At 39.3% G+C, this 25,688-nt stretch overlaps 1 protein-coding gene across 1 annotated transcript in view; it reads right to left on the reverse strand.

Moving 5' to 3' along the window:
• ldlrad3 (low density lipoprotein receptor class A domain containing 3) overlaps positions 1–25,688 on the reverse strand; it is a 116,005-nt gene that overhangs the window by 56,426 nt on the left and 33,891 nt on the right. The window contains exons 2-4 of the mRNA XM_072435485.1: positions 18,887–19,033; positions 4,486–4,611; positions 2,641–2,775 (exon numbers count right to left, since the gene is read on the reverse strand). Of these exons, the coding sequence (XP_072291586.1) occupies positions 2,641–2,775; positions 4,486–4,611; positions 18,887–19,033 (408 nt within the window). The remainder of the gene's footprint in view (positions 1–2,640; positions 2,776–4,485; positions 4,612–18,886; positions 19,034–25,688) is intronic.

Raw genomic sequence — 25,688 nt, forward strand, 5'->3', positions numbered from 1 at the left:
TGAATGTATGAACGCAAGTCCAAGTTAATATTGATAATAAAACATCTGACATTGCCTACCTCCACTACTCTGTGCATGACATTTAGTTTTGTCCACTTTTTGATTTGTTTGGGGAGTTTTTTGTCTGCACTTCTCTTTTTGACAGAGAGGGACGAGAGCACAGCCACAGAGCTTGTGTGAGGGGCTGCGGTGATGTGTGCGTCAGGGAGGATGCTGGCAGGTGTCTTGTCAGTTCTCTAGTCTGAAGACAGCCGTGTGTTGACAGGAAGCATAGCCCGAGGAGGTGGTCCACAGAGGAGAGGAACGAGAACGGTATACAGCGCTCATCTGATATTCTAGGAGCCACTATCGCAGCAGAAGCCACAATTTGTTTGCAATTGTGTAAAGGTTTCATTTCTGAGAAGAGCCATCGTTCCAAATGCATAGCCCTCCACCAAGGAATTTGATTTAGCAATGAGACATCTACCCTTTAGCATGTCTATAATAACAATGAATGAATCAAATTAAATATAACTTTATGCCACACAACGTTTTTATCTTTGATGTAGAAGTGTAGAAGTAAACTGCAGTCATTTCATTTTTTTGTCTATTCCGTTTCTTGTCTCCAGAAAGAACTGTCAATCATAAAGTCACAGTGGAGTTTAGAGTGACTAAGCTTCCATGTTGCATTCGTCTGACTCACAGAACGACCCCTTTAATAAGCACAGAAGATCGGTCAGCGTAAAAACAAACCATGATGTCAAAATGAAGTCAAGCAGCGACTGTCAAACTTTCTTTCACATCACAAAGCCACACGCGAGAAGCACAGAACAACCGTGGAGCAGATGGTTCTGTAACACACGCACGCACACACACACACACACACACACACACACACACAGACACACAGACACACACACAGACACACACACACACAAACAAACAACAAACACACGCCCACAGGAGAAGGAGAGGTTCATATGACAGAACAAGAGGAGACAAACACACACATACACGCACACACACTCACACTCACACACGCACGCACACACACACACACACACTCACACACACACTCACACTCAAACACACACGCGCACACACACACACGCGCACACACACACTCACACACGCGCACACACACACTCACACACGCAAACACACACACACACACTCAAACACACACGCGCACACACACACACACACGCACACACACACGCACACACACACACACACACTCAAACACACACGCACACACACACACACGCACACACACACTCACACACGCACACACACACACACACACTCAAACACACACGCACACACACACGCACACAAACATGGACAAACTATTGAGGGACATTACACCGGAGCCATGTTCTCAAGGAGTAGCTCTCCACTGTCCCAGCTAACACATAATTCATCACTCGAGTTAATAAAGATCTGATGAATTCTGTCTTTTAATATTATCTTTGGCAAAGGGTTGAAGTATCAAGATATTTCATCAAATACCAAGCATTTGGAGAATTTCCTCTGAAGCACTGGGCACTGACACAGAGCCTTGCGGAAACAGGACGGCACATTTTGTCCTCTTTTAAATATGTGTGTATGTGTTACCGAACAATTCCAGATTAACTCATTTATCTTGTCATGGATGGATGTATTCCGAGTCAGCACTTTCTCTGCCTAAATTACCTCTCCGGGGCATTTAGACTAAGTATTGTGCACTTTTAAATAAAATGTCCCTGGAAATGTATAGTCAGAGATGGGGCCGGGGGGGTAGTATCAAAGTGAAATAGTGAAAGACATTAGATTAGCGTGGTGGGTATTGGATGGCTTCTCTGGCATAGGGCTTGCAGTAAACAAAGATATTATTTAGATTTGGTTACTGAGCTTCGTGTTCAAAACAACTTTTTTATTTTACATTTTATATTACGTTGGTCTCAATTCTGCAAGAGAGCGAGCTAAGACTATTTCTGCATAGCAATGGGACTGTTAGGTGTAACTTTACAGGTCCAAATCAACAGAATTGGTGATGATTGGAGGAATTTAAGACAAAGCAGGGGATAAATTGTAAACTGCTTACTAAATAATATGTGTGTGTAACTATTTTGAGCATTTTTTGTTGCTAAAAAAAAAGTTGCTAAAAATATACTGTATATACAAATACCTAAAATGTATCTCTAGAAGAACGCCAAACTTCACAGATCATTTTGTGTAGTTTTAACAGTTTTATTCAAAGCCCTGGAGCAGTAGTTAATATCACCATATATAATGAAAGGGGCTGGACCTGGAAGTGATACACATAGACTAAGAGAATAAGCAAACAAACAATTGTGTACTCACGTAACCTTACCACAATTAAACAGCTATATTTCAATATGGGTATTTTTTAGTTACATTTACTTTTAGATGTACATTGCCCTTTCCTATGTCCTGCAGTGCTCATTCATTCCTCAATAAAGCTTCCAACAGCCTAATCTGAGCACAACCAATCACATTCATACTGTAGTTGTATAGTGGGTTGTTTTGGCACAATGTTTTAAACAGTAGACATTTTAACACAAAATACCAACACTAGTCTACACAACCATACTACTTGGTATCGATTAGTATCTGATTTTCGATACTTTGTGCCACTTGAGTGGGATGGTGTCTCACCTGCAGTAGTGAGGCAGAACTCCTCGTCGCTGTTGTCCTGACAGTTGTCCTGGCCGTTACACAGGAAGCTGCGGTCCACACAGCGCCCATTTCGGCATTTGAAGCGGGCGTCCGTGCAGACCAGAGGGTTTCCTGCTGTGGGGCGGCAGCACAAGAAAGAGAGTTCAGCCAATAAGTCCTGCTTGATGGTTTATTCTACTATATTCTGATAAAATACGAACTATCAAACTATTATTTTATAGTCTGTTCATAACCAATAACTGAAGGATTTGTTAAGTGTAGATATTCAATACCATATATTACACTATAAAACCAGAAGTCGGTGTTCAAATCTGTCTACTTCATATCCCTCACAAACCATTGTTGTGTTTATTTTTTAAGTTTTTCAAAAGGCAAAGAGAAGCCAATCAGAGCACTGCTTTTGGCTCTCACTTCCAGCTTTACTTGAAATAAAATACTTCATAATTAGCCAAGACAAGGTGTAAATGCTGTTTTTACAAGATTAAGAAAATGTAATTTACAACAACCAAAGTTATTGCTTATTATACCTTCTGAAATTACTCGGTTAAACCTTTTTTTTTGTTTTTCAAATGCAAATTTAATTTCAAAGCAGATTGTTGCAAAGGAGCTTCGTGAAAAAGAAAAAAAATATTATAAGTTAGCCCAGCTGAGACTCTTCTTTGTATTTGTTTGAGCATTGAAAGTACCTCGAGAGACAATCTGGACGATTCTATATACACAGTGATATGAATATGCGGTAAAGCCTCCTTATAAATGTCCAGATTAGATTTGTGAACACAAGGCCCTGCAGGGGAGGGCCAGAGTGTTTGACAGGGAAAGTGATTTGCTCAGACCTGAGGCTGAACAAGGACAAGGTGACGCCAGGACAAGCTAACACAGATTATGAAGCAAGCCTACAGTCAGTCCATTTACAAATAGCAAAGTGATCAGTAAATGGCACGGAAAGGCACAACAAGCTATCACACTGACCTAATCATTTCAAGGGGCAGGCTTCACATATTTGGATTACTTTCCTTAAACGTCTTGAGCTGTACTCCCAAACATTACAACACACTACTTTTTGTGTAAAGATCAAATCATTATTGATACGAACATCTAGCTCCATTTATTCAACATTGAGAGCAAGCATCTTTACATAGTAGACATTAATAATAACAATCGACACTTTTAGATATTACTGAACACTTTGGCCATATTATTATTTTTACCACACTATGCCATGCCAGGCTTTTTACACTAGACTACACTGTTGGAATTAGAGGTGGGCAATATATCAAATTGTGTTAAAATGCTACAAAAAGAGCTGGTTAAATATGTAAATGAACAATGTATTATGTATAATTTCATATAAGGGTATATGGTGATATTTCTGCACGTTTACAGACATTGCACATTCAAAAGCATTTTCATTTTAATTTAATCTCTTTTGGCTTAATATAATATCATCTGCAAAAAAATAAAACAAATACAGTCATGTAAATATAGCTGTGTAAAGATTATAGTGAAAGTTTAACACACAGCGCCCCAGCTACCCCAATCTTTTTAATCTAATCTTGCTTAACAAAAATACTAGATATGTGTTGTGCATAGTTACTTACAGACAATATTAGCACAAGGGCAATCTGTTTTGTTTTCATCCCGCAAATAGCCAACATTTAATACTAAATTATGGGTGACACTTGGACTAATCCACGTGGGTATGAGTATGAGATGAATGGCTGCAGTGTAAGCGTTTACCCCAGCGGGACAGTACATTACAGAGCAGCCCCTGCCCTCTTGTGACCGGGCAGCAGACTGATATGGGACGTCCTGCTCGAGACTTACTGCAGTTCTCCTCATCGCTGCCGTCCGGACAGTCACTGAAGCCGTTACAGCGGAAACGCCCGATGATGCAGTGTCCGCCCGTGGAGCAGGCGAAGAAAGTGGGGGCGCATTTCGACTTGACCTTGGCTGTGGAAATATGAGAAAGGAAAACAAGTTTAATAAGTTGGACCAGAGACTATGCCAACCAGCACTTTTTCATTGCAGTATGTCCCGGTATATGATAGAATTGTCCTTGAGAGGCATCAAAGGCAGGGATTCTTTGTCAATAAGTACAAAGTCACAGCTTTTATAAACAAGAGCAAGACTAGAAAATATTAAATGTATTTTATACCTCAAACTTTAATGGTTTTATTCTCAGTGTCTCAATTTTGTTAAAGCCTATATATAAGTATAACTTTTATGTGGATGGATATATTTTCTGAAGTGATTGGTGCAATTCAGGATTTGCATGTAAGTCAATCTTTAATACATCTAAATCCAAATTTATGGCTGATTTGTGTATTTAAAAAAACCAACACACAAAATAGGGAAAATAAGTGTACAATATGTTCTCCTTATGGTCAGAAAATAAATAAAATATATGTGACGAATATTTCTTTTGAAAATGTTGGTTTTATACAATTTGTTGTATTGAACTTGTATAAATGATGTGGTTATGCAGCACATCTATTAGCACAGACTAAGGAATAACCATAACACTTTGTGAATGGTGGTCTTTGAGGTCCTCTTTTATCTTGGATCCAATTTGGCCAAAATCTGTTACGTGTAACGTCTGTGTTTTCGGAACAAAGCAGCCTGTAGATGAAAGCACTCCTCACCCAGTGGTGCGTGTCTAAACAGTGAAATCACCAATGTATTCTGCAAAACATTTAATTATTCAACCCCTGGTGTTCTCCTGGCCTTATCTCAACTACTACATGAAGCAAATAAGATCCCAGACTCCCAGCTGCTGATAGGAAAGAGAACAGGCAACGACAAAGACAAAGACTGTGAATTGTATGTATGGAACAATTGATCAGACTGAGGTAGGTTTGCGAGGTCTTATCTGACAGAACAGGCCCCAGAAGGAGTGACGAAGGCTGTCCAGTGCCGATGCTCAAGCCCTTTCTGATCAAAATAAGCCCTGGTTTGAACCTGGCTACATTGATCGTCTCTGACCGGCACAGAAAAACAAGATTACAGGTACATGCAGGATGCAAGGATGTCCTAGGTTTACCTCTCTGCTGTGAAGTTACAAAGCCTGTTGGAAAGACATTCAAAAGCTTCTGCAGAAACCAAGTCTATTTCTAGCTGTTGAGGTGATGGGATTATGAATAATATAGTACATTGGTTGTATTTGTGTTATTACAGCTACAAATGGACGTAATGTTTTTTGTTCAGTATCGGATTATAAAGTTTGGATGAAAAATATTAAGTACAAACACAGCACAAGGGTCTTATTTTGGCTGGTAAGGCTGTCAATATTAAATGATTCAAGCAAAGTACCTTATCAAAAGCCTGGGTCAGATCAAACCCAGACTGGACCTCTCCAGACTCAGTACACACCACTCTGGACCAGTCAAAACCAGCCCAAACCTAGTCCAGACCTCACAGAACCAGTCCAAACCTAGTCTGGACCTCACAGAACCAGCCCAAACCTAGTCCAGACTTCACAGAACCAGTCCAAACCAAGACCAGACCTCAAAGAACCAGCCCAAACCAAGTCCAGACCTCACAGAACCAGCCCAAACCAAGTCCAGACCTCACAGAACCAGTCTAAACCAAGTCCAGACCTCACAGAACCAGTCTAAACCAAGTCCAGACCTCACAGAACCAGCCCAAACCTAGTCCAGACCTCACAGAACCAGTCTAAACCAAGTCCAGACCTCACAGAACCAGCCCAAACCTAGTCCAGACCTCACAGAACCAGCCCAAACCTAGTCCAGACCTCACAGAACCAGCCCAAACCAAGTCCAGACCTCACAGAACCAGCCCAAACCTAGTCCAGACCTCACAGAACCAGCTCAAACCAAGACCAGACCTCACAGAACCAGCCCAAACCTAGTCCAGACCTCACAGAACCAGCCCAAACCTAGTCCAGACCTCACAGAACCAGCCCAAACCAAGTCCAGACCTCACAGAACCAGCCCAAACCAAGACCAGACCTCACAGAACCAGCCCAAACCAAGTCCAGACCTCACAGAACCAGCCCAAACCTAGCCATCACCTGTCTAAACTCAAATTGTTTAAAAAATAAATGGTTCAGAAAATGGCTGCTGTTCCAAACTGTTCAAAGGTCAAACCAAAGGTCAATCCAGACCAGAGATCACTGAATTTCACAAACAAATAATACATATATGCCAATTATTTTGGTTTCTTTTTATTCTAAGGACCTCATAGAAATTACAAAAATGAAAAAATGTCTGCCTAATATGTCATGGTTCAGGTCTTTTAAGGGTTAAGTGAGGCATGGAAAGATACACCAGCTAAAGGGTTCAAGTGATGAAAACTACAGTATTGTTACAGTGCATCCACATTCAGGACAATGAAACTGGCAAAACCTTCGCTTCTGATCACACCCACTCAACAACAACGCACACGTCGAGTCGCCAACACACTTGAGTGAGAAAAGCGTCATAGCACTTACTAGAAAAAACTCACACGTCTTTCAAACAACGTGCTTCGACACAGAATGTTAAATGCCTCTGAAATGAAGATTGAAATTTACCACGGGAACTTGAAATGCTAAGCATCTACACTATGTATTGTATAATTATCCACACATTCTTATCTTGAAATTAATTTGCATTAGAACGTGTGGAGCTTGGTGTCTACTTTTCCTAATTATTTACACTATACTGTACTGGTTCAGAAGGTCTTACGGTTTTAAGGTTAGGGGCAAAAAACAAAAGGAAAATAAATAGCTGGAAGCCACTCATGCAAAAATATATCCAAGACGTCTCTAAACAATCCACCAAACAAAGAGAGAAATGGCACAGTGCCATCTCAAATGCCAGGGGCGTGCTTTCTCTTTTCTACAATATATTGTGGTAGACTGATTTATGAGTTCTTTCAAGCCGCTGCGATTATATGTTGCAAGTGGGGAGGGCTCAGCACAACAAAACCACGAGACAAGATGTAATGTAATCCGGGAGGAAGCTGGGGCTAGTACCCGATCTGTGATGTCTGCAGCCAACGAGAGCCTTTGTTTACCTGGACAGCAGAGCCTTCTGACTGTCCAAAGCTCATTTTGCGTGGAACTATCTCATTTATTACAGTCCAGGGAGTGTAGCTCAAAGCCTCAGCAATGCTTCAAAGGAAGATTGTGTGGGGTAAAGACAAACCAAACAAAGGATTTTATGATGCAAAGCTCGGAATTGCCTGACTGTTGCAACATTGCTGGAAGTTAGCGTTCGGATTTTCTTCCCAGCATGAAGTCAATAGTGATGTTTTAGGCAAAAACAGAACAACCAACAAACATCTTTCTACAAATTTTAAAAGAGGAAGACTAAGAAAAAAAGAGACGTAAAAATACATTGGTGGGAGAAGCATTTTATACATAAATCTTCTTGACACAATGAAACTCTAAAATATTGAAGTCATATGAGTCTTTATTGGCTTATCTGAAGCAATTGAAACGATAAATAAAAACCATTGCGTTCTTGTGTTTGGCAAACCACAATATTCCATCTTCTTGCGAGACCCGAGCTCTCAATCAATTAACTCAAATTCCACAATATATTTACACTTGTTTTAGAACTCCCCATACAAACATTTACCTCAATCTTACAAATTGTCTTGGTGACCCCTAAAACAAATATCAGAGAAGCGTTTTTACAAAGAAGTCGTTTCCCTCTCCTCCACTTCTTCATGAAAGTTGACCCTAAATGCCCGTCTTCATTTTGGGGACACAAACAGAGCCGCTATCACTCTGACTCCAGTCTCCAGCTCATTACCACTTACCGCCGGCAGGATTTGTGTAGCACTGTGTTTGTGTTCAAAATGAGCTCAGAAGTCACATGAAGGACAGGCTCACAAAGGGAGGTGGGAGAAGTACTCGAGGATGCATGTTTATAGCCCCAGTTGCACTTCCCGCAATACGAAGACAAAATATGACTTAGGACGGACGTCGGGGGCCTTGTAAACTGAAGTAACTCTTAGTCATTCCTTCCATTTCTGCAGCGTCAGTTGCCACAGAGTTTGAGGCGTTTGCAAAATGTTCTTTGTTTTTTTTTCATTCAGTCTCTGTAGAACTTGTTTACCAAAAAAACAAACATCAAGGCAGGATGAGGTCGAGTTCAGCTGTGAGGTGCAAACGGCAAACAGATGAAAGTAAATGTCGGTGTAAATGCTGATTTTTGCAGGTAACGCCATCTCCAGCGAGGACAAAAATAGAAACATTAAAATGTACCAGGTCAGATCATAGAGGAAGAGTTTTAAGATGTGATATTGGTTTGACTTTTTAACTACCTCATGGGTCCAAATGGTAATAAAATGGCATGAATAGCAATATGTTGCCACAAGCTTAATACATTCACACAAGCTGGACCATTGTCTTTCATGAGGATTTAATACTTTTGCAATAATCATTAAAGCAAAGCAGAGGAAAAACTCTTCACAGTGAGCTCATCTTAGCAGATAGCGGCTTTTTTACAAGTTTTTACAAAAAGTGACACGAATTTGATTATTTAAATGTGTTTTTGTTTCTTTGTCTGTTCTCTATTAAAGTTTTTTGTTGTTTGTTTGATGGTTGTTGTTTTTTTTTTTCTTCAATGCAATGAGAGATTACAAGATCCACACCAAAACTAAGTAAAATAAATTTGAAAAGGTTAATCTAATGTTGTTTTAAAATCATCAAAATTAACAAAGCAAACATTTCTCAGTGTCAGATTATCTCCTACAAAGAACCTAACTCTATACTATGGCATTAACCGTATCTATCTCCCTGAAGACAAGCAAGTGATACAGGTCAGCTCTGTGGAGAGGCGACACCGCTAGCAGAAAAATGCATGTTTTTAAAATGTTTTATAATATATATTTTTGCTTTATTGGACAGGACTGCTGAGCGTGGAATGAGGATGAGAGAGAAGGGAGGACATACAGTAAACTGTTGAGCCTGGCATAATGTGCTGCCACCTTAACCACTAGACCCTGTCGAAGTTTAGTCTATACAGACTGCGGGAGGCGAAGATCGTTCTCAAGTTCTTTATTTGATGGAAACATGGAAAAACAGGCAAAACAGTAGCGTGTTTTTCGTCTTGCAGCTGAGATTCGACTCCCCACAAGATTTAGCTGTGTTTTTATATCGCTGTTGCTTGGGTCTGATAAACATGGCCTGACCTTCGCTATGACGTCCGCTTTAAGATTGTTTAGACTAGTCCACAGATGATTAGAAAATACACAGAATAGTTAAAATACACAGAATAGTTCATTGTGACCCATATGCAGCAAGATCGTCTTGACTCATGATAAATAGGACACAGACTTGACAATAATTTGATCAATATCCACAACCCCCGGCAGCACTAGAATGCATGTTTTAGCAAAAAAAAAAAAACATGTAATTAAAAAAAAAGTAAGATAAATAAGTTTAATCCCATCCGGTGGAGTAGTCTATGCATTGCAACGACATCTCCATGGAGACAAGCAGGTGGCAGACAAGTCACCAGAAAAGTTACATAATGCCAAATTTAGGATCCGAAGTACAGCACCCGCATCTCACTTTTAGATGATTCAATGCACACAATGCATTTCTGCTCTTCCTCCTCTTTTGTGTTTCTTCAGAATTCATGTCAGGCTCACTCCACCAGCACTCCTCTTGTAAATGTACTGTACTCTATTGCCCTTCTCATCACTTCTACCCCCTTTTCTCCTCCTTCGCACTTCCCCCGGAGAGCAGAATAACTTGTTCAGTAGGAAGCGCTGGCTCGTGATGTGCATGCATGATTGACAGGACAGAGGAGCCAGACAAGGACTATTGAAGGTAGAGAAGACGACTAACAAGGAGGAAAACAAGGGCAGAGTACCTTGGAACAAGAATAGAGGCCAAAGAGGAGAGAGGGAGAAAAAGGGTCCAGACGACTGAGGACTTCAAAGGTTCCTTCGACCTTGCTGAGCGGCCCTGACAGGAGGAAATCAATAGATAATGGAGTTGTAGTGTAAGCAACAAGGGCAAGGGTACTTTCAGAGAGGAGGGCGGACTAGGAGAGGAGGCCATCTCTGTGTGACACCTTGAAAGGATCTTTTACGGTTCAGAATGAAGCTGTTTTAAACTAGTTTTTCAGCCATGACGTCTGGAGGTTTGACCTTAGAGTTCGGTTGACAGGTCTTTCTAATTACTTTGTTTGTTGGGATAACACGTGTGGTAAATGTTTATTGTATTTTTACATCAGTCAAGTTCCAGTTTGCGAAAAAATTTAGATCCAACCTTAGAAAATAATAGGAACTAACTAGCACTTTTTGAAAAGGAATCTCTTTCTATTTCATCAATACACAAAATTCCATACAAAATTCAGGCACAATTTACATCAATCGAGGACTTGGGCAACAGGAAATTATAAACTTCCCCCAAACTAGAGATAACTAAAGATATTTCAATAAAATCAAAAGTCATCTGCACTTCAAAGCACTTTAGCGATAGAGCTCCCCCTGCAGCTTCATTGTGGAAATACACTGTCCCAAAAGCGTATCTTTTTTCTTTTTCTTTTTCTTGAAATAAGTCAGTATAATCACATGCAGAAATATTAACATTGCCAAATATATCATTAAGAAAAGAGCTCGGATTTCCCATGAGAGTTGTTTTTGGGTCGACAGTGTTGCAGGGCTGATTTTCTGCCTAGAAACATCAGGGAGAGACACTTGAAACACCCTAAAAAATCATATTCAGCCATCACAATGACTCACACATAAGGTCAAATGTTACTGAGTTCTTCTTTAAGTGGTTTTGATCCATGGGTCTGTGAGTAAAAGTGAGCAAATAACAATTCAACAAACAATTTGACTGATGAAACGTTCTTAAAATGGCACCTATTCTACATATAACTTAAACCCATGGATAAACAGCCTTCCAAACCAACCACAATCAATTACACAACCACACTCATACAGGATGGATGGTGTGCCTTACACAAAAACACAACCACAGTATCCAATGTCTGTCACACATACTGGGCAGTGGTGGGCAAATGTCTTTTTTCAAAAATGTCCAAATGATTTTACTTTGAAAAGTCAGTGTACCCCTCATGTACTGCCATGCTTTGTTTCAGAATTATCTTCTGACTTCCCAATAAAATAAGGAATGTGCCGAAAAAGAGCCATAATGTGTCGTACAATTACCCCCACAGCAATATTCATCCCAAAAAGGCAATGCACTGCAAAGAAAAAAGAAGCCATATTTGAACTGGCAGTGACCCCAAAGTACCATCATAAAGTGACAAAACAGAATGTCTTGGCACAGAATATTTTGTAGCTATAATTTGAGACTTAATCTTTCACTAGAGGGGTGACTAGCAACATATCTGTAGGAGAGGAAGATCTGGAACAAAAGATACATTTTGCAGCAGCTTTGATTCATTAATTATACACATCGCAAGGGCATGTATTTGGTAATCAGACATCAGAAAACACTTCTGAATGCCAGCCGATCTCTAATCCCCATGTTTTACACCACAAGAATATTATGAAAATGCAAAATAAATAATTGAAAGCTTATACAAATGATCAGCGTCTATCTGTCCTGCTTTTGGTTTATTACTGGTAAAGATGTCTAGAAGATCTCCACGTTACAGTCAGGTGCACTTTATTGTCCCCGTTATGAAAATAGACATAGTTTATCATTCTTTATTCACACCAGATATATGAAATTTAAGTGAAAAAAGTGTGTGCACGCCCCTGGGTTCATCGCTCTGCTGCATATGCTCTTGTGGTCAGATAACTGGTCTCTACTCCGCTCACATGGGTACACAGAGCTCAGTCTAAGCCCCTGAGGTGGACGGTTGTTAAAAAGTGAAGCTGTGTCCTGGTTTATACTGTAAATCAACAACTAGTCGGACTCAGGGGGTTTTCGGCCCCTGTCTGTTGCCGTGAAATAAAATAAATCTAGACTTAAAATTGTGATTGTCACCAAACACACACTAACTCTGAGGAAATAACAATTCAAAACATTTTCACAAATTCATTCTATTTGTGTAAAGAAGGCATCAAATGGCTCAACAGAGAAACAACTGTAAACACAGGGTTCTGGACATTGGACTGCTTGTTAGAAGAAAACAGAAAATATGTGTGATTGCTAAATAGTAAATACACTGTAGCTCTTTGTGTGACCACTGCCTCAGAGTGTTTAATTCTGTTAATGAGTCACATCATTCAAATCAGATTTAAATATCTATTGTTTGTAAGTGAAGGGACTTGCGTATGAAACCCACGTCATCATAGCAGGATAAATATGTCTCATTGTATTTGCTGTTGTGTTGTTGTTAGGGCTGCACACTGGCTCTGCTCCTTCACTCTCTCTGTAGTGCAGAGCAGTGGCCTGCCCTGGAGAGGTCACAGAGGCTAATCCTGGCTCTGAGGCCCACACACTCTCTCTGCTTTCTCCTCTGCCACAAACAAACACTGACCGCTAGAATTAGACGGACCACTTAGAATGCTTCTGAAAACTCAAATGTTTATAAGGATTACAGTAGAGAAAAAACCTACTGTAGACATTCAGTCACCTCAGACACACTCACTGGTGGGAAGCTGCTTTACTATAGCTGACCAGTGATGTTTACCTTCTCTTCTTAGGTTATCGACCACTAATTATGACACAAAAAAGATCACTCAGGATGAAGTCGGTGGCCCAAGTCTGTGACAGGGAATCGCAAATTCCAGTACAGGAAATATAGTATAAAAAACCAACAATAGCAAAATAGTGACTTAAACCAACAGAAACACTATTGTAACTGACAGTCTGTCTGATGAAAACTGGACTTTAAGGATAAAAATTATGTATTCATATAGTTATTAGCCTTTAAACATGCTCTTGAGTACCATTAGTTTGGCATTTCATGTTGAAGAAAACATTTTTTTTATAACAAAACAAGATTTCACTTTGAGCTCTGCTGCTCCCCCTGGACTGACTGAGTTTTGGCTTCATCCACCGGCTTCAGAGGGAAGTACACAGCTTCTCACTCATGGCTTCTCACTTCTGGGTCTCAGCACCAGTGTTGGGAAGCATTACTTTTAAAAGAAACTCGTTAAATTACCTCGTTACTTCCCTGGAAAACTAATGAGTTAAGTTACTGTACGAAAGTTTAAAAAAGTAAACGCATTAGAGTACTATTGCATTACCAAAAAAATATTGTATAACCTATATAGTTGGCCCACAATCCCTTTTGCTGAACACAGTAACATAATAATTAAAATATCAAATAAACAAGCAAAGTACATTTGTTTGACTGAGCTTTATTATCTTTTATGTTGAGAGCTTACAATGCCATAATAAGCACGTGTAGGCCGGTCCTCAATCAATGAAAAACATTGCTAAAACAAAACGAGTGGATTAGCAAGAGAACACGCTTGTTTTAGCGCTGCAGTTTATCTAAATCAAACTCCCCACATCACTGTCACCCCACATTTACTCATCAGCTACAAAATAGTGGTTATAACAAAAGAGAAGGACTTTTTCAAAACGTTAACTGAAAGTTTATTTCTCTTCTTCTTCTCCCCGTGTCTGTGTAGGTTTCTTCCGGGACCACTTAAAACATGTGTATGAATGAGAGTGTGTTGTGAGAGACGGATGAAAATTAGCACACACTTAATCCGGTGTGTTCATATCATGTGTGCACTGCTCCGACCAAATAAATACAGATTCATTTTGGTTTGAGGACAGGACTCCAGTCACTAGTGATGCGCATGCTCACAACACGCTGAAAGTGTTTGCAGCCGCGGCTCTCTCTCTGCTCTGTGGCTGGGAAACAAACCTGGCTCTGGGACTGTGGTGCGGAGATGAGACCTAAACAATACTAATGTGTTACTGATATGAAAAAATAACTAATAATAGATTACATAGGTCTACAAAATTAACGCGATGCATTCCCTGTGACTCTAAAAAGCACACAGTTGTACTGATCGTAGTTAGACAGGAGAAATTCACAGAACTAGTCTGGCAATGATTTATGGACTTAAAAAACCCGGAGGGGAGTGGACTTTATGACCATGATTCATCAAACTAGTGTAAATGAAGCTAAATGCTACTCCAGGTTTGTTTTTGATGAGGGAATGATGTTGTGAACATGGTTAAAAGCTCCAAAAAGTGATTGTCCTTTAAGTATTGTACATTTAGAAATCCAAAAAGGTAAGGTCTTCTTACATCACTATTGGCCCTCGTTTCTATAAAATTGCTGACCATAATGCCGTCTGACCTCTTCATATGAGGACCTCACCCACGATACCACAGACAAAAACAAATCTTATCTAATACAGAGAGATGATTTAATAAACAGTAGTCTGGCCTCTCACAGCTGGACACTAACACTATAAAGTCTATATCTGTAATGCAATAATAACCACAGTGGAGATATTACCAGGCATTTCCAGCTTAGGCTGCAATATATGAACAGACTTTATATAAACTCAGCCTGACCTCTGACACGTTGGTCTCCACGCAGGATTCCAATCTCCTGAAACTTCCTGTACAAGGGATAAGCCAAGGTTGGATACAAGGAGGCTTCATTCATATTGTAGACATATATATACATATACGAGACCACCCGCAGAGGATGAGAAGTGATTTTAAATGTTTTTTGTATAATAACACATTCTCATATATCTATACATATACATACCTAGCTTTGTATAAGCCATTAAACCCAAATTTTGTAGCCAATGTCATAAAGTAAAATCTGTGTAACAAGTACAGATGCAATATCTAGTAATGGGAGGTTACATCAGGTAAGGAAGCTGTAATTGCAACATATTAACAGGTTTGCTCACAGGCCCAGTGGGTGCCAGCATCATAAACTGTGTTTCTTCATCACACGACAGTTCAGGTCAACTCTGTGCTGCAGGGGAGCGCAAACAAACAAATAAACAAACAAACAAACAGCAGGGAGAGAAAGAGGGAAACCTGTCATTGTGAGGTGAATAGACTTAACCATCTGAGACCAAGAGATTTAGTCACAGAAGATAAACTTAAAAAGCAACAAATGAGGTTTTCATTCATTCATTTTTCTACTGCTCGATCCCGTTAGGGGTCGTGGGTGACTGGAACCTATCCCAGTGACTTTGGGCCTTAGGCGGGGTACAACCTGGACTAGCTCGTCGCAGGGTGATAGAGTGAAATTAAAAGTCAGCAAGGTAAAATTGTTTGTAGGCTTAAGCTTGAGTAAATTGAACTAGACGCAAATATAAATCATATACAAGGATTAAAAAACACATCTAAGCTTCTGTGAATTTGTTATCTTTTGTTTGGGGCCTCAGAAACCCACTTCGTAAAAGAAAAATCTCATTACATGAACGTGGGGGAGTTATCAGCACATACGACCTTTACCTCAGGCTGTGCATACAATTTCAGTGCCTACGCTGGCTCTGCACTGGCCACAGAATTAACTTTAACCTAATGCTCACAGCACGGATTCTACAAAGTGAAAAATAGCCAATAGACCACAGTTAAAAAATAGGGAAGGAGCTCAATTTAACTACGAGAACCTCTGAAATAAATACATGCTGTTGGAATATATAAAAAAATATGGATTATTATGGAATTGTTGCTTTGGAGGTATGCAAAATTAGAACATCGACTACGACTAAAAGGATCTGTTTTGGAGCAGAGTTCAGACTTTGGAGACAAAACCTTTAGCTTTTTTTGTGTTAAATGCTATAGACAACTCTGTATTATTCATGTTATTAACGCATGCAATTAATATTGAAGGCCATTTTTTTTTTTTTTTTTTTAAGACAAAATCAAATACAAAATCGTGAGATCTTATTTTTCGTAATATTGCCTCAACATATATAAAATGTTTTTGTACTTAAACCCTTATGCCCTTCTTTTTTGACAGCAGTGCAGCAATGCTGATAATGAGCTCTTGTTTCAATTCCGGCATGTAACTTTTATAAAATCCAAGCCCTTAGTAAAAAAAATATGTCTATGACTAGTGCGGATATTCCCTTGCTTAATGTTTATTTGAATACACAATGAATAAAACAATAAGTCACTGAAATACCTTCAACCTTCACAAAACAAACCCCTTATTTCATTCCCAGTCCTGTTCACACACTCACCGGGGCAGCATGCAAAACCATCATTACCACCCAATTTACCGCAACCTACGCCACAATAAATAGAATAACTTTTTAATTATACTACTCAACTGTACAATTTCAGAAGCGTCGTTTTTGTCGACAATAGACGAGTGGCTAATGAGAGCGGTGCCTTCCTTTTCCCAGAATGCATTGTTCCTAGTCTGTCTGTCCCCGTGGCGGCCATAATGAAGCCAGACAGTCGACAGGGGCTCTGTGAAGTGATATCGACTCACGACTAACCCCCTATTACTGCAATAATAAGACCCACTTACAGCAGAGTACATGTTGACAATATACACGAAAAGCCTTTTGACAGTAAGATTGCATATGCCACTGCGGATATATAGCCCCCATTTTGAAAAACAGGTATCTCCTTGACGCTGACGTGTCGTTGTACTGACAGGCGAAAAGCTTGGTTAGCTCTAAAGAAGACGGCGATGATGCAATAACCATGCAATGTCCCCTCATTTTTTAACCAGCGAATGTGATGTTGAATTATGCATTGCTCCAGGGCAAAACGGGTGGGGGCAAGAAATAGGCACTATTGTGTTGGTCTTGTAGAGGTCTTTCATTTGCTTTTACATAACATTTTCCCCTCACTCCTCACGCTCAAAGGAGGCATAGCTGCCATGGGGCTTACTGACAGAGACGTGCAAGCAAAGCTGTGCCCACGGTCTCTCTGACCACCATAAAGCATCCACTCACACACTGTCATCATCTCAATAGACTAGCCCTCCAAGCAATCATATCCCGTTTCCCTCATTCCGGAAGCATTTGCACTGGAATTCAGAACTATCTGGGCCTCAAAACTCCTGCCATGGACACAATAATTGGATACCTTTAGAGCATCCTTCTGGCAGCAGGGAGATGGGTCATCACAGCAAAGTAGATGACACAAACTGACCCAATAATTCGAGACTGGACTGATATAGTAACAGATGTTAGAAATATGGAAAAAATGACATTCAGACTTAATGAAGATGAACCTTTTTGAGACTTTGGACAAAATGGAACTTGTAACTTGTGATTTTATTGGCTATCTTGTATGTTGTTGTTGTTGTTGTTGTTGTTGTGCATGTCACAGGAGGAAAGCTGAATAACAAATGCAGGAGGATGAACTTCTCTGTGGCCTAGTCATAAATAAATAGAAAAATGTGCATGTCAAAGTACCATAAAATAACTATGATTAATAGTTCTAGTAGTGTGTCCTACAGCTAAGGTGATAACGATTAATTCTGGTTACTTCAGGTTTGTAAAATTAGGGCAGATGAAATGGAATGGGCAACGCGGCAGCAAAATCATTTCACAAGATATATGATTTTAATGGGTGTTTGCTTTTGTTAGATGGTCTCAAAAGTCACTGTAAACTGTTTTATTTGTTTTATTGATTATGACTTCCAGTCGAGTGTAGGCGTGGAGAACAGATGATTTATGATCAAACGTGACATGACTATATGGCTATGACTACAGCCATATGGTCACAAGTGTTCTATATAATCTACAGAACGTGGATCATTTACTAAACAGCAGCTTCACGTTGCACATTCTCGTTTTCTTGCAAATTATCAATAGAGTATTTGTCAAATAGTTTTTCCTTGCCAAAAAAAGCAGGGAAGAAAATGGGCGGGGATATTGGCTGAGACTTATCTTAGGGAAAAATGAAACCCTTTCAATCCTGGGGCAGCGCTGTCATAATTAAAAACAATCTTCCATGAAGCAAATAAGAAACCCGAGCCCAAAGATCATCAGGGAACAGAGAGAGGATAGAACGTTATGAACATCAGACCGATTTATCAGCTTTTGATATTTTCATCCAGTCCCACCAAGTCCATCTGCATTAGCAACACCATCCTCATGTGGAGGCGAGGTGGAGGAAGCGGCTGGGGAGCGGGAGGAGCAGCAGTCCGAAAAGATCAAAGTGGCTTAAACCGTGGATCAAGTCTCCACTATTTCCCTAGCCTCGCAGTAGAATTACAAATAGGCTTCTAGTACTGTGTCCACAAGTAATGGGACGCTTCCTTTGATGGTATTAAGCTCGACCCTGGTGCTAAAGTGTGCCCGGGGGTCTAGGAAATTAACAGCAGAGATTGGATTCTAAAAAGGATGCGATAAGCCGGAATGAAAACGGTTAACTCACGACAGCCTTTCTCGTCGCTCTTGTCGAAGCAGTCGGGAAGTCCGTCGCACTGCCAGCCTCCGGGGACGCACTTGCCATCGCCGCACATGAAGTTCCCAGGGATGTTGCACTCGGTGGTGAAGTTGTTCCCCGGGAGCAGCTGGGCCTCTGTGGGATGGAGGAGAGAATGTGATTTAAGTGAGGTAGAGGCAAAATACGTTAGAGTAAAATACCCATGTTTTTCGGAGTATAAGTCGCACTGGAGTATAAATCGTATCAGCAAAAAAATGCATAATAGAGAAGAAAAAAACATATATAAGTCGCACTGGAGTATAAGTCGCACCAGCAAAAAAATGCATAATAGAGAAGAAAAAAACATATATAAGTTGCACTGGAGTATGAAACAAGGTTGCAAATGTGAAAATAACAAATAATATCACATATAAGTCGCTCCGGAGTATAAGTATAAATATAAGTATAAGTCGCACCCCGGCCCAAACTATGGAAAATAGTCCGGAAAATACGGTAATTACACTTTTAATACATTTAAACAGGAAAAACGTGGATCAGGTATAGTATATTAATGCCCCACCACGTAAGATTCAGGCATAGACATTCATAAACTCAATCAAATGTTTCTTCACAAATGAATGGTGAAGCCAATCCGCATTTTAAAGTATATCACAGTTTATGGTATTTATGTAATTCATCTGGTCTCTTCACCAGTAAAATATAAAAGAGGATGCTTTGTGCTCACTGGATTCTTACTAGAAGCGCAGAAGTTCAGAAATCATATTAAAGTTAGTTAACCTTTAGCTCAGATGCCAGATTTACACGCTGATTATCAACTGAAATAAAATGCCAAAAGGTTTCCACATGAAACAATTACTTATAACAAGGCTTTAACCTCGCGTAATGGTCAAGGTACCAGCCATCACACTCTGGATTTCTGTTTTCACTAATAATACTCCATCAATATATATTTTCGTATAAAATATTCATGTTTTATTTTATATATAATTGTTTTACATCATCATGCAACAATTAGAAGCTCCTGGTTCAGACACTTCTCTAACATCACACTAACACACATTTTACACCTGTGCCACGGATGCAAACTGGTGAAAGTGTCTTGCCCGATGACAAAGGGTCACAAAAGCAGGTTCATACAGGTCCATATAGATTGAACCATCAGTTAAACAAAGACATCATTACATATACTGTACATAACACTTTTCTTTCCTAACAAAAATACAACACCAACAGCAAGAATCTTCCTCTCTAGTATCTAACGTGCATACACTTTTCTGCCTCCTATAGAAACCAGACTAATTCCAGACTTCTCGATGTTATCTGGCCAGGCTACGTGCAGCGCTATCTCTTTCCCCCTAAATACAGAAATATCAGAGGTGCTGAAGCCTGTATCATTCTCGGCAAATAAACAGCGCGCGGGCACGAATACAGATACAAAGAGGTTCATTGAGCGTTAACTGTACTGCGGGCACTAGTGTCAAGTTAAGTCTGATATTGCACTACAACAGAAGATAAGGGTACAACCGCCATATAAACTCACAAACCCGCCCAAAAATGGACTATTCGGTATTTATGTCTTGATTCGCAGGTATTTGTACAATGCATGAGGCCTGGAATAGCCTGGGTAATGGGTCAGAATGTGAAGCATGGACCAGGAGCTGAGGTTTGACACGGTGCAGTGAGAAGTTTTTATTGTAAAGAGAACACTAGAGGGCAATAAGGAAAAGGCAGGTGGTGGAACACTGTGCTGGCAGAAGAGTATCCAGAGAGCGACTCAAGGTAAAGACTCCACGGTCGAGTTAAAAGTGGTGGAGGTGAAGCTGCCACAATAACAGACTGAATAACAACATCAATATGTCAGGAAAAGAGAACTGCTGTTAAAAAGACATGTATACAAGGTTAGCATACTAGGATTTAAAGACATAAAAAAGAACAAGAATAATTCACTTTTATATGTTTTTATACTGCTTTTATATATGATAAAAGTGGCTTTACATTAGAGGTGGGAGATGTATCAAAACATGTATAATATTGCAATTGTTCTAGGGAATAAAGTGAAATTAGAAGATTGTTTATAATCAAAACTATTTAAAATGACTGAAAAAATGATTGAAAAAAAAAAATTAACAGAAACATTTAGTGTTGTATGAAACGTGATATTTTCTGACAGTTGTGGTAAAATGTATGATTGTGTGCGACACTTGAACCTCAACCCACACATTTACAGGCACATTTGGGCAAATTCCTGATGCATCGTTTACAATTTTGGCCACCACCAATCTCTCATTCACTCTGCGACACAGGCTGGTGAAAGCTCTCATGCATCAGTTTGTGCTGAGCCACTGTCACACCATATTCAGCATCAGGCAACAATAGTTTGCATTTTACTCTTATGTTAAACACGTCAAGTAGTTACTGCATCTGGTTTTATATGTGACATGAGAACAGAGGAAGAAGAAGAAGAAAAGGGGAAAAAATGCTTTACTTTTCACAATTATTTTTCAGCAATGGATCATCTTCTCACCTCTTCTCCCGCCACGGCACATAATTGCACTCTTACCTTTTTTTGAGCAGGATTTTAATATGTACAAGAGCAGAGCGGTGCACCTGACACAGATATCGCCTGTTCTTACATCACGCTGCCTTTCCACTGTGGCGAGGTGAACACACCTTGTTGAAGTTCTCTTTAGTGAACGTCACAAGCTTTTATTCTCAAGCCTGGTGCAAGCCTCTTTTGTGTTTTGCACTGTGGAATGCTTCTAGTAATTTATGGAGAAAACAAAGCAACGAATATTTTGGTGTGAGGGTTCAAGGCTCAAAGATCAAAATAACAAAAAAAGCCTTGCAGTCGCCTTTAGCACCCATGGAAATTTATGGTCAAAGCCTCTTGATACAAAAACAGCATTTGATGTTTGAGGAACAAACAGGCTTAAGCCACGCTCACACTCCTCCCACTGCTCTGGCCTTCCTCGTCCTCGTCTTGTTTGTGCATTCTGACAAAGAAACCTCTCAAACACCACGTTCACACAGTACACAAGGGCAAACAGAGCTGGCAGCAGATATATACCGTACTTTTCCGAAAAGTAAGTACTTTTTTCCCCACGTTTTGAACCCTCCGGTCATTATAACGGTTGCGTCTAAATTATAGTATTACTGTTCAAGTGATACATGTTTTCTAAAGTTTAAGCTTCAAAACGCAGTGTGTTTTATTACAATCGGACTCATATTCACAGATAAATGACTTTAATGAGGAAGTGAATGTGGACGAGGCAGAATAGAAGACATGTGATATTCCGGTCTGTGGTTTAGAACCTGCTGCGGTGAAATGAGACTTTCTTGACCAGACCTGACTCACAGGTTAGTGGACATTTATACGGTTCATTAAAAGTGGATGAATGTGTCTCCTGCTTAATGAAAGTATTCACACTCAATAGTGGAAATGTAAGCCACGGCTGCCTCTAAAATAATTAAGTAAGATAATTCCAGTAGCTGGGAAATTGTGAAACGTAGCAACACAAAAAACACAAAAAACAAAGCCATTTACTTAAGTCTGAAGTAAATGGCTTTGTTATTTGTGGTTTTTGTGTTTATTATTATTAAACATCTTAATTTGTGACATCTTAAGTCTTAAGATGTCACAAATTAAGACGTTCAATAATTGCACATCAATACATCATGTGCAACTGTCCAACTTTGCATCTTGACATCGTGAAAATGTATCCAAAATACAGCAATACATTTTAATTCATAAAATCCATTCATAAAAAGCTGAAATTTTCACCTCTTCAAAAGCAATTATCATATTTCTTTGCTTGTACACCACTCCTCATTTAGCAAACCTCATTGACTACTATGTATTGCTCTGCTCCTTTAGAGCGGCCATAGCTTCTGACATAAAGTTACATCGCCTTTGCTTCAGCGGAGAAAGCGCTCCGTCAGAAATGACTTTAAGACGCTGGTGGAGGCATCAGGTTAATTGCAGAGTTGCTTTGAGAACCGAGATTACTGGTTTTGTGTGTGTGTGCGTTTGACAGACGGCCAAAGAGACACACGCAAAATGGCTGACCGAGCTCTCATCTTCTCCCGTGAGTTTTTGACACTGCCAACCGCAAATCTTCCCTCTCAACAAGTCTGTGAGTGAGAGAGGCTCCGCAGTGCAGTCGCGGGGCTCCGATACCTAACGACCGGGCCCACTTCATTACCCGAGTAGATGCAGCTTCGCCGCTTATTACCGGCTGCATTGTGAGCTTGTTAACTCAATAATACCTCCGGCGCAGAGCTCGTTGGGCATCGCGCCACTCCCAAGGTGACCCCGAGTACTTTAATGAAGATGACGGTATCCGCGCTCGTCCATTCATCGGGTTTGGACGCAGAGGACAGAACAACGGCCGTGGTGGAGGCGGCAGGAGATAAGCAGGACGACTCTGGACGCCTGCATGGCTCACTGGGAGGAGGGAGAGGGGCAATTACTGCGGGTAAATATTGACTCGGGCGTCCTTGTGTGTCTGGTCCAATACAATCCCCTGTCTTTACCTTGTGTCCACTGTAGCTCTTGAATTATGCAGGGTCTAAATTGGGATTACCGGTACATGAATGGTCAGAGAAGGTTAATTTGACAGGGAAACTTGTTTGGGTATGTCAAGCTGGATGCAGGTTTAAAACTGCGTCAAGAATGATATCTATTATTATCATTATCGATTTTACAATTATTGGCGACTGTTTGCACTTTGACCAAACAACATCTACAGGAATACATTACTCACTAGCGCTAGGAAAGCTAATTTTCAGAACAAAAAATTTATGATATTTTACTGATGGAACTGAAATTACTAATTGCTGCAGACTGTTAACACAATTATTATTATTTTCATTCTGACAATAACGATTAAATTGTGACCTGAATAATGGCGGTCACTCCGAGTCTAAAAATTTCAAAATTTTGATCTTTTTTTGCCTTCAAAGTAAAAAAAATAAGAATTTGTCCACCGTCCGACCCACTTGAAAAATGTTGACTTGGGTTACAGCAAACAGACAATTTATTTGGGGGAGCCTTACATGTTGCTAAAGGTTTCTAATACAAAATAAAATCTACAACAAGGAGGGGTCACAATATATGAATTGAAGTTTAAACTAATTGAACATTTTTATTTGATTTGGGAGAATGCGTTCCCCTTTCTCTTTTTTGTAACTTCTGATTTATAAATAAGTTTAAACTTGAACTCAGATTGGATTTGATTTAGTACAAGATGTAAGCTTTGTACTCTTGAGATTGTGCTTGGTGAACTTGGTAAACTGGAACATATTGGTCAATTGAAAAGTAATGCATGTTTTAATCCATTCAGTTTCAATTGCCTTAAGCCATTCATTTTAATAGTGCCATTACCATGCAAGATGTAGACTTACTTTTATTACGCACATGTTTAAGTAGCTACAGTGAGAATATAGGAGGCTCTTCCCCTACCTTAATTAGAATTTCAAAAAATAAAAAAATAACTCCCAGCATAATCACAAGCCTAATTTCCCAGCGGTTTTGAATAATACTAAGGAATTTAATTGTGTAAATGTGTGGTGTGCAATACTTTCTCCAGGCATAATCAGCCTGTGCTCTCTCAGTGTCTTTCTATTTATAAAAAGACACTGATATAGACTAATATATTTACTAATATATTATTTAAGAGGCTATTTTACAGGCACGTTGTAACGAATACCGCTAAATTTATTCATTTTTTGTGCCAATATTGTATGATTTCTGCCGTCAATAAGAGGGAAGAAATGGGTGATGCATCTCCGGTATTCATTAGTTATGTGTATACCCCATGCATAAACATTTCATAACAGCAGCTGGGAGAAATCGATGCCACCACAGTAATCTTCTAAATAAGATATAAAGTATAGGCCAGTGTAAATGAAAAGCATTATGATTAGATCTGCCATTAATGTTTCAGTTATTGGATTCTGTTCAAAGTTTGCGTTCACATAAGGTTAGTTAGTATATACTTTTGTATAAATTTACTATTTGTATTTTCAAAACCACATTGGAAAACAGGAGCTTATTTTATTTTATTTTATTTATTATTTGTTTTTGTTTGTTGTTGTTTTTGTTGTTGTTGTTTCCCCCCGCCCCTCTTCTGGTGTAATAAGTGTTGTTGAGTTTGTGTATGTTTTATGTTCTGATGAAAAATAAAATAGTAAAAAAAGGAAAAACAGGAGCAAAAAAATAGTGTTGTTGTTGTCATTATTATCCTTATCTGTATTATTATTACTATTTGACCAGATTATCAATTTTCTATGCAGAATAAGACTAGTAATAAGACTAATAAGTAATAAGACTAGTAATGAGACTAATAAGACTAGTAATAATAAGACTAATAAGACTAGTAATAAGACTAATAAGACTAGTAATAATAAGACTAATAAGACTAGTAATAAGACTAATACGACTAGTAATAATAAGACTAATAAGACTAGTAATAAGACTAGTTATAAGACTAGTAATAAGACTAGTAATAAGACTAGTAATAAGACTAATAAGACTAGTAATAATAAGACTAATAAGACTAGTAATAAGACTAATACGACTAGTAATAATAAGACTAATAAGACTAGTAATAAGACTAGTTATAAGACTAGTAATAAGACTAGTAATAAGACTAGTAATAAGACTAATAAGACTAGTAATAATAAGACTAATAAGACTAGTAATAAGACTAATACGACTAGTAATAATAAGACTAATAAGACTAGTAATAAGACTAGTTATAAGACTAGTAATAAGACTAGTAATAAGACT

This window comes from Eucyclogobius newberryi, unplaced genomic scaffold (genome assembly GCF_026437365.1).
Source record: "Eucyclogobius newberryi isolate DKJ021-1_F unplaced genomic scaffold, fEucNew1.0.hap1 SCAF_7, whole genome shotgun sequence".
Taxonomy (NCBI): domain Eukaryota; kingdom Metazoa; phylum Chordata; class Actinopteri; order Gobiiformes; family Gobiidae; genus Eucyclogobius; species Eucyclogobius newberryi.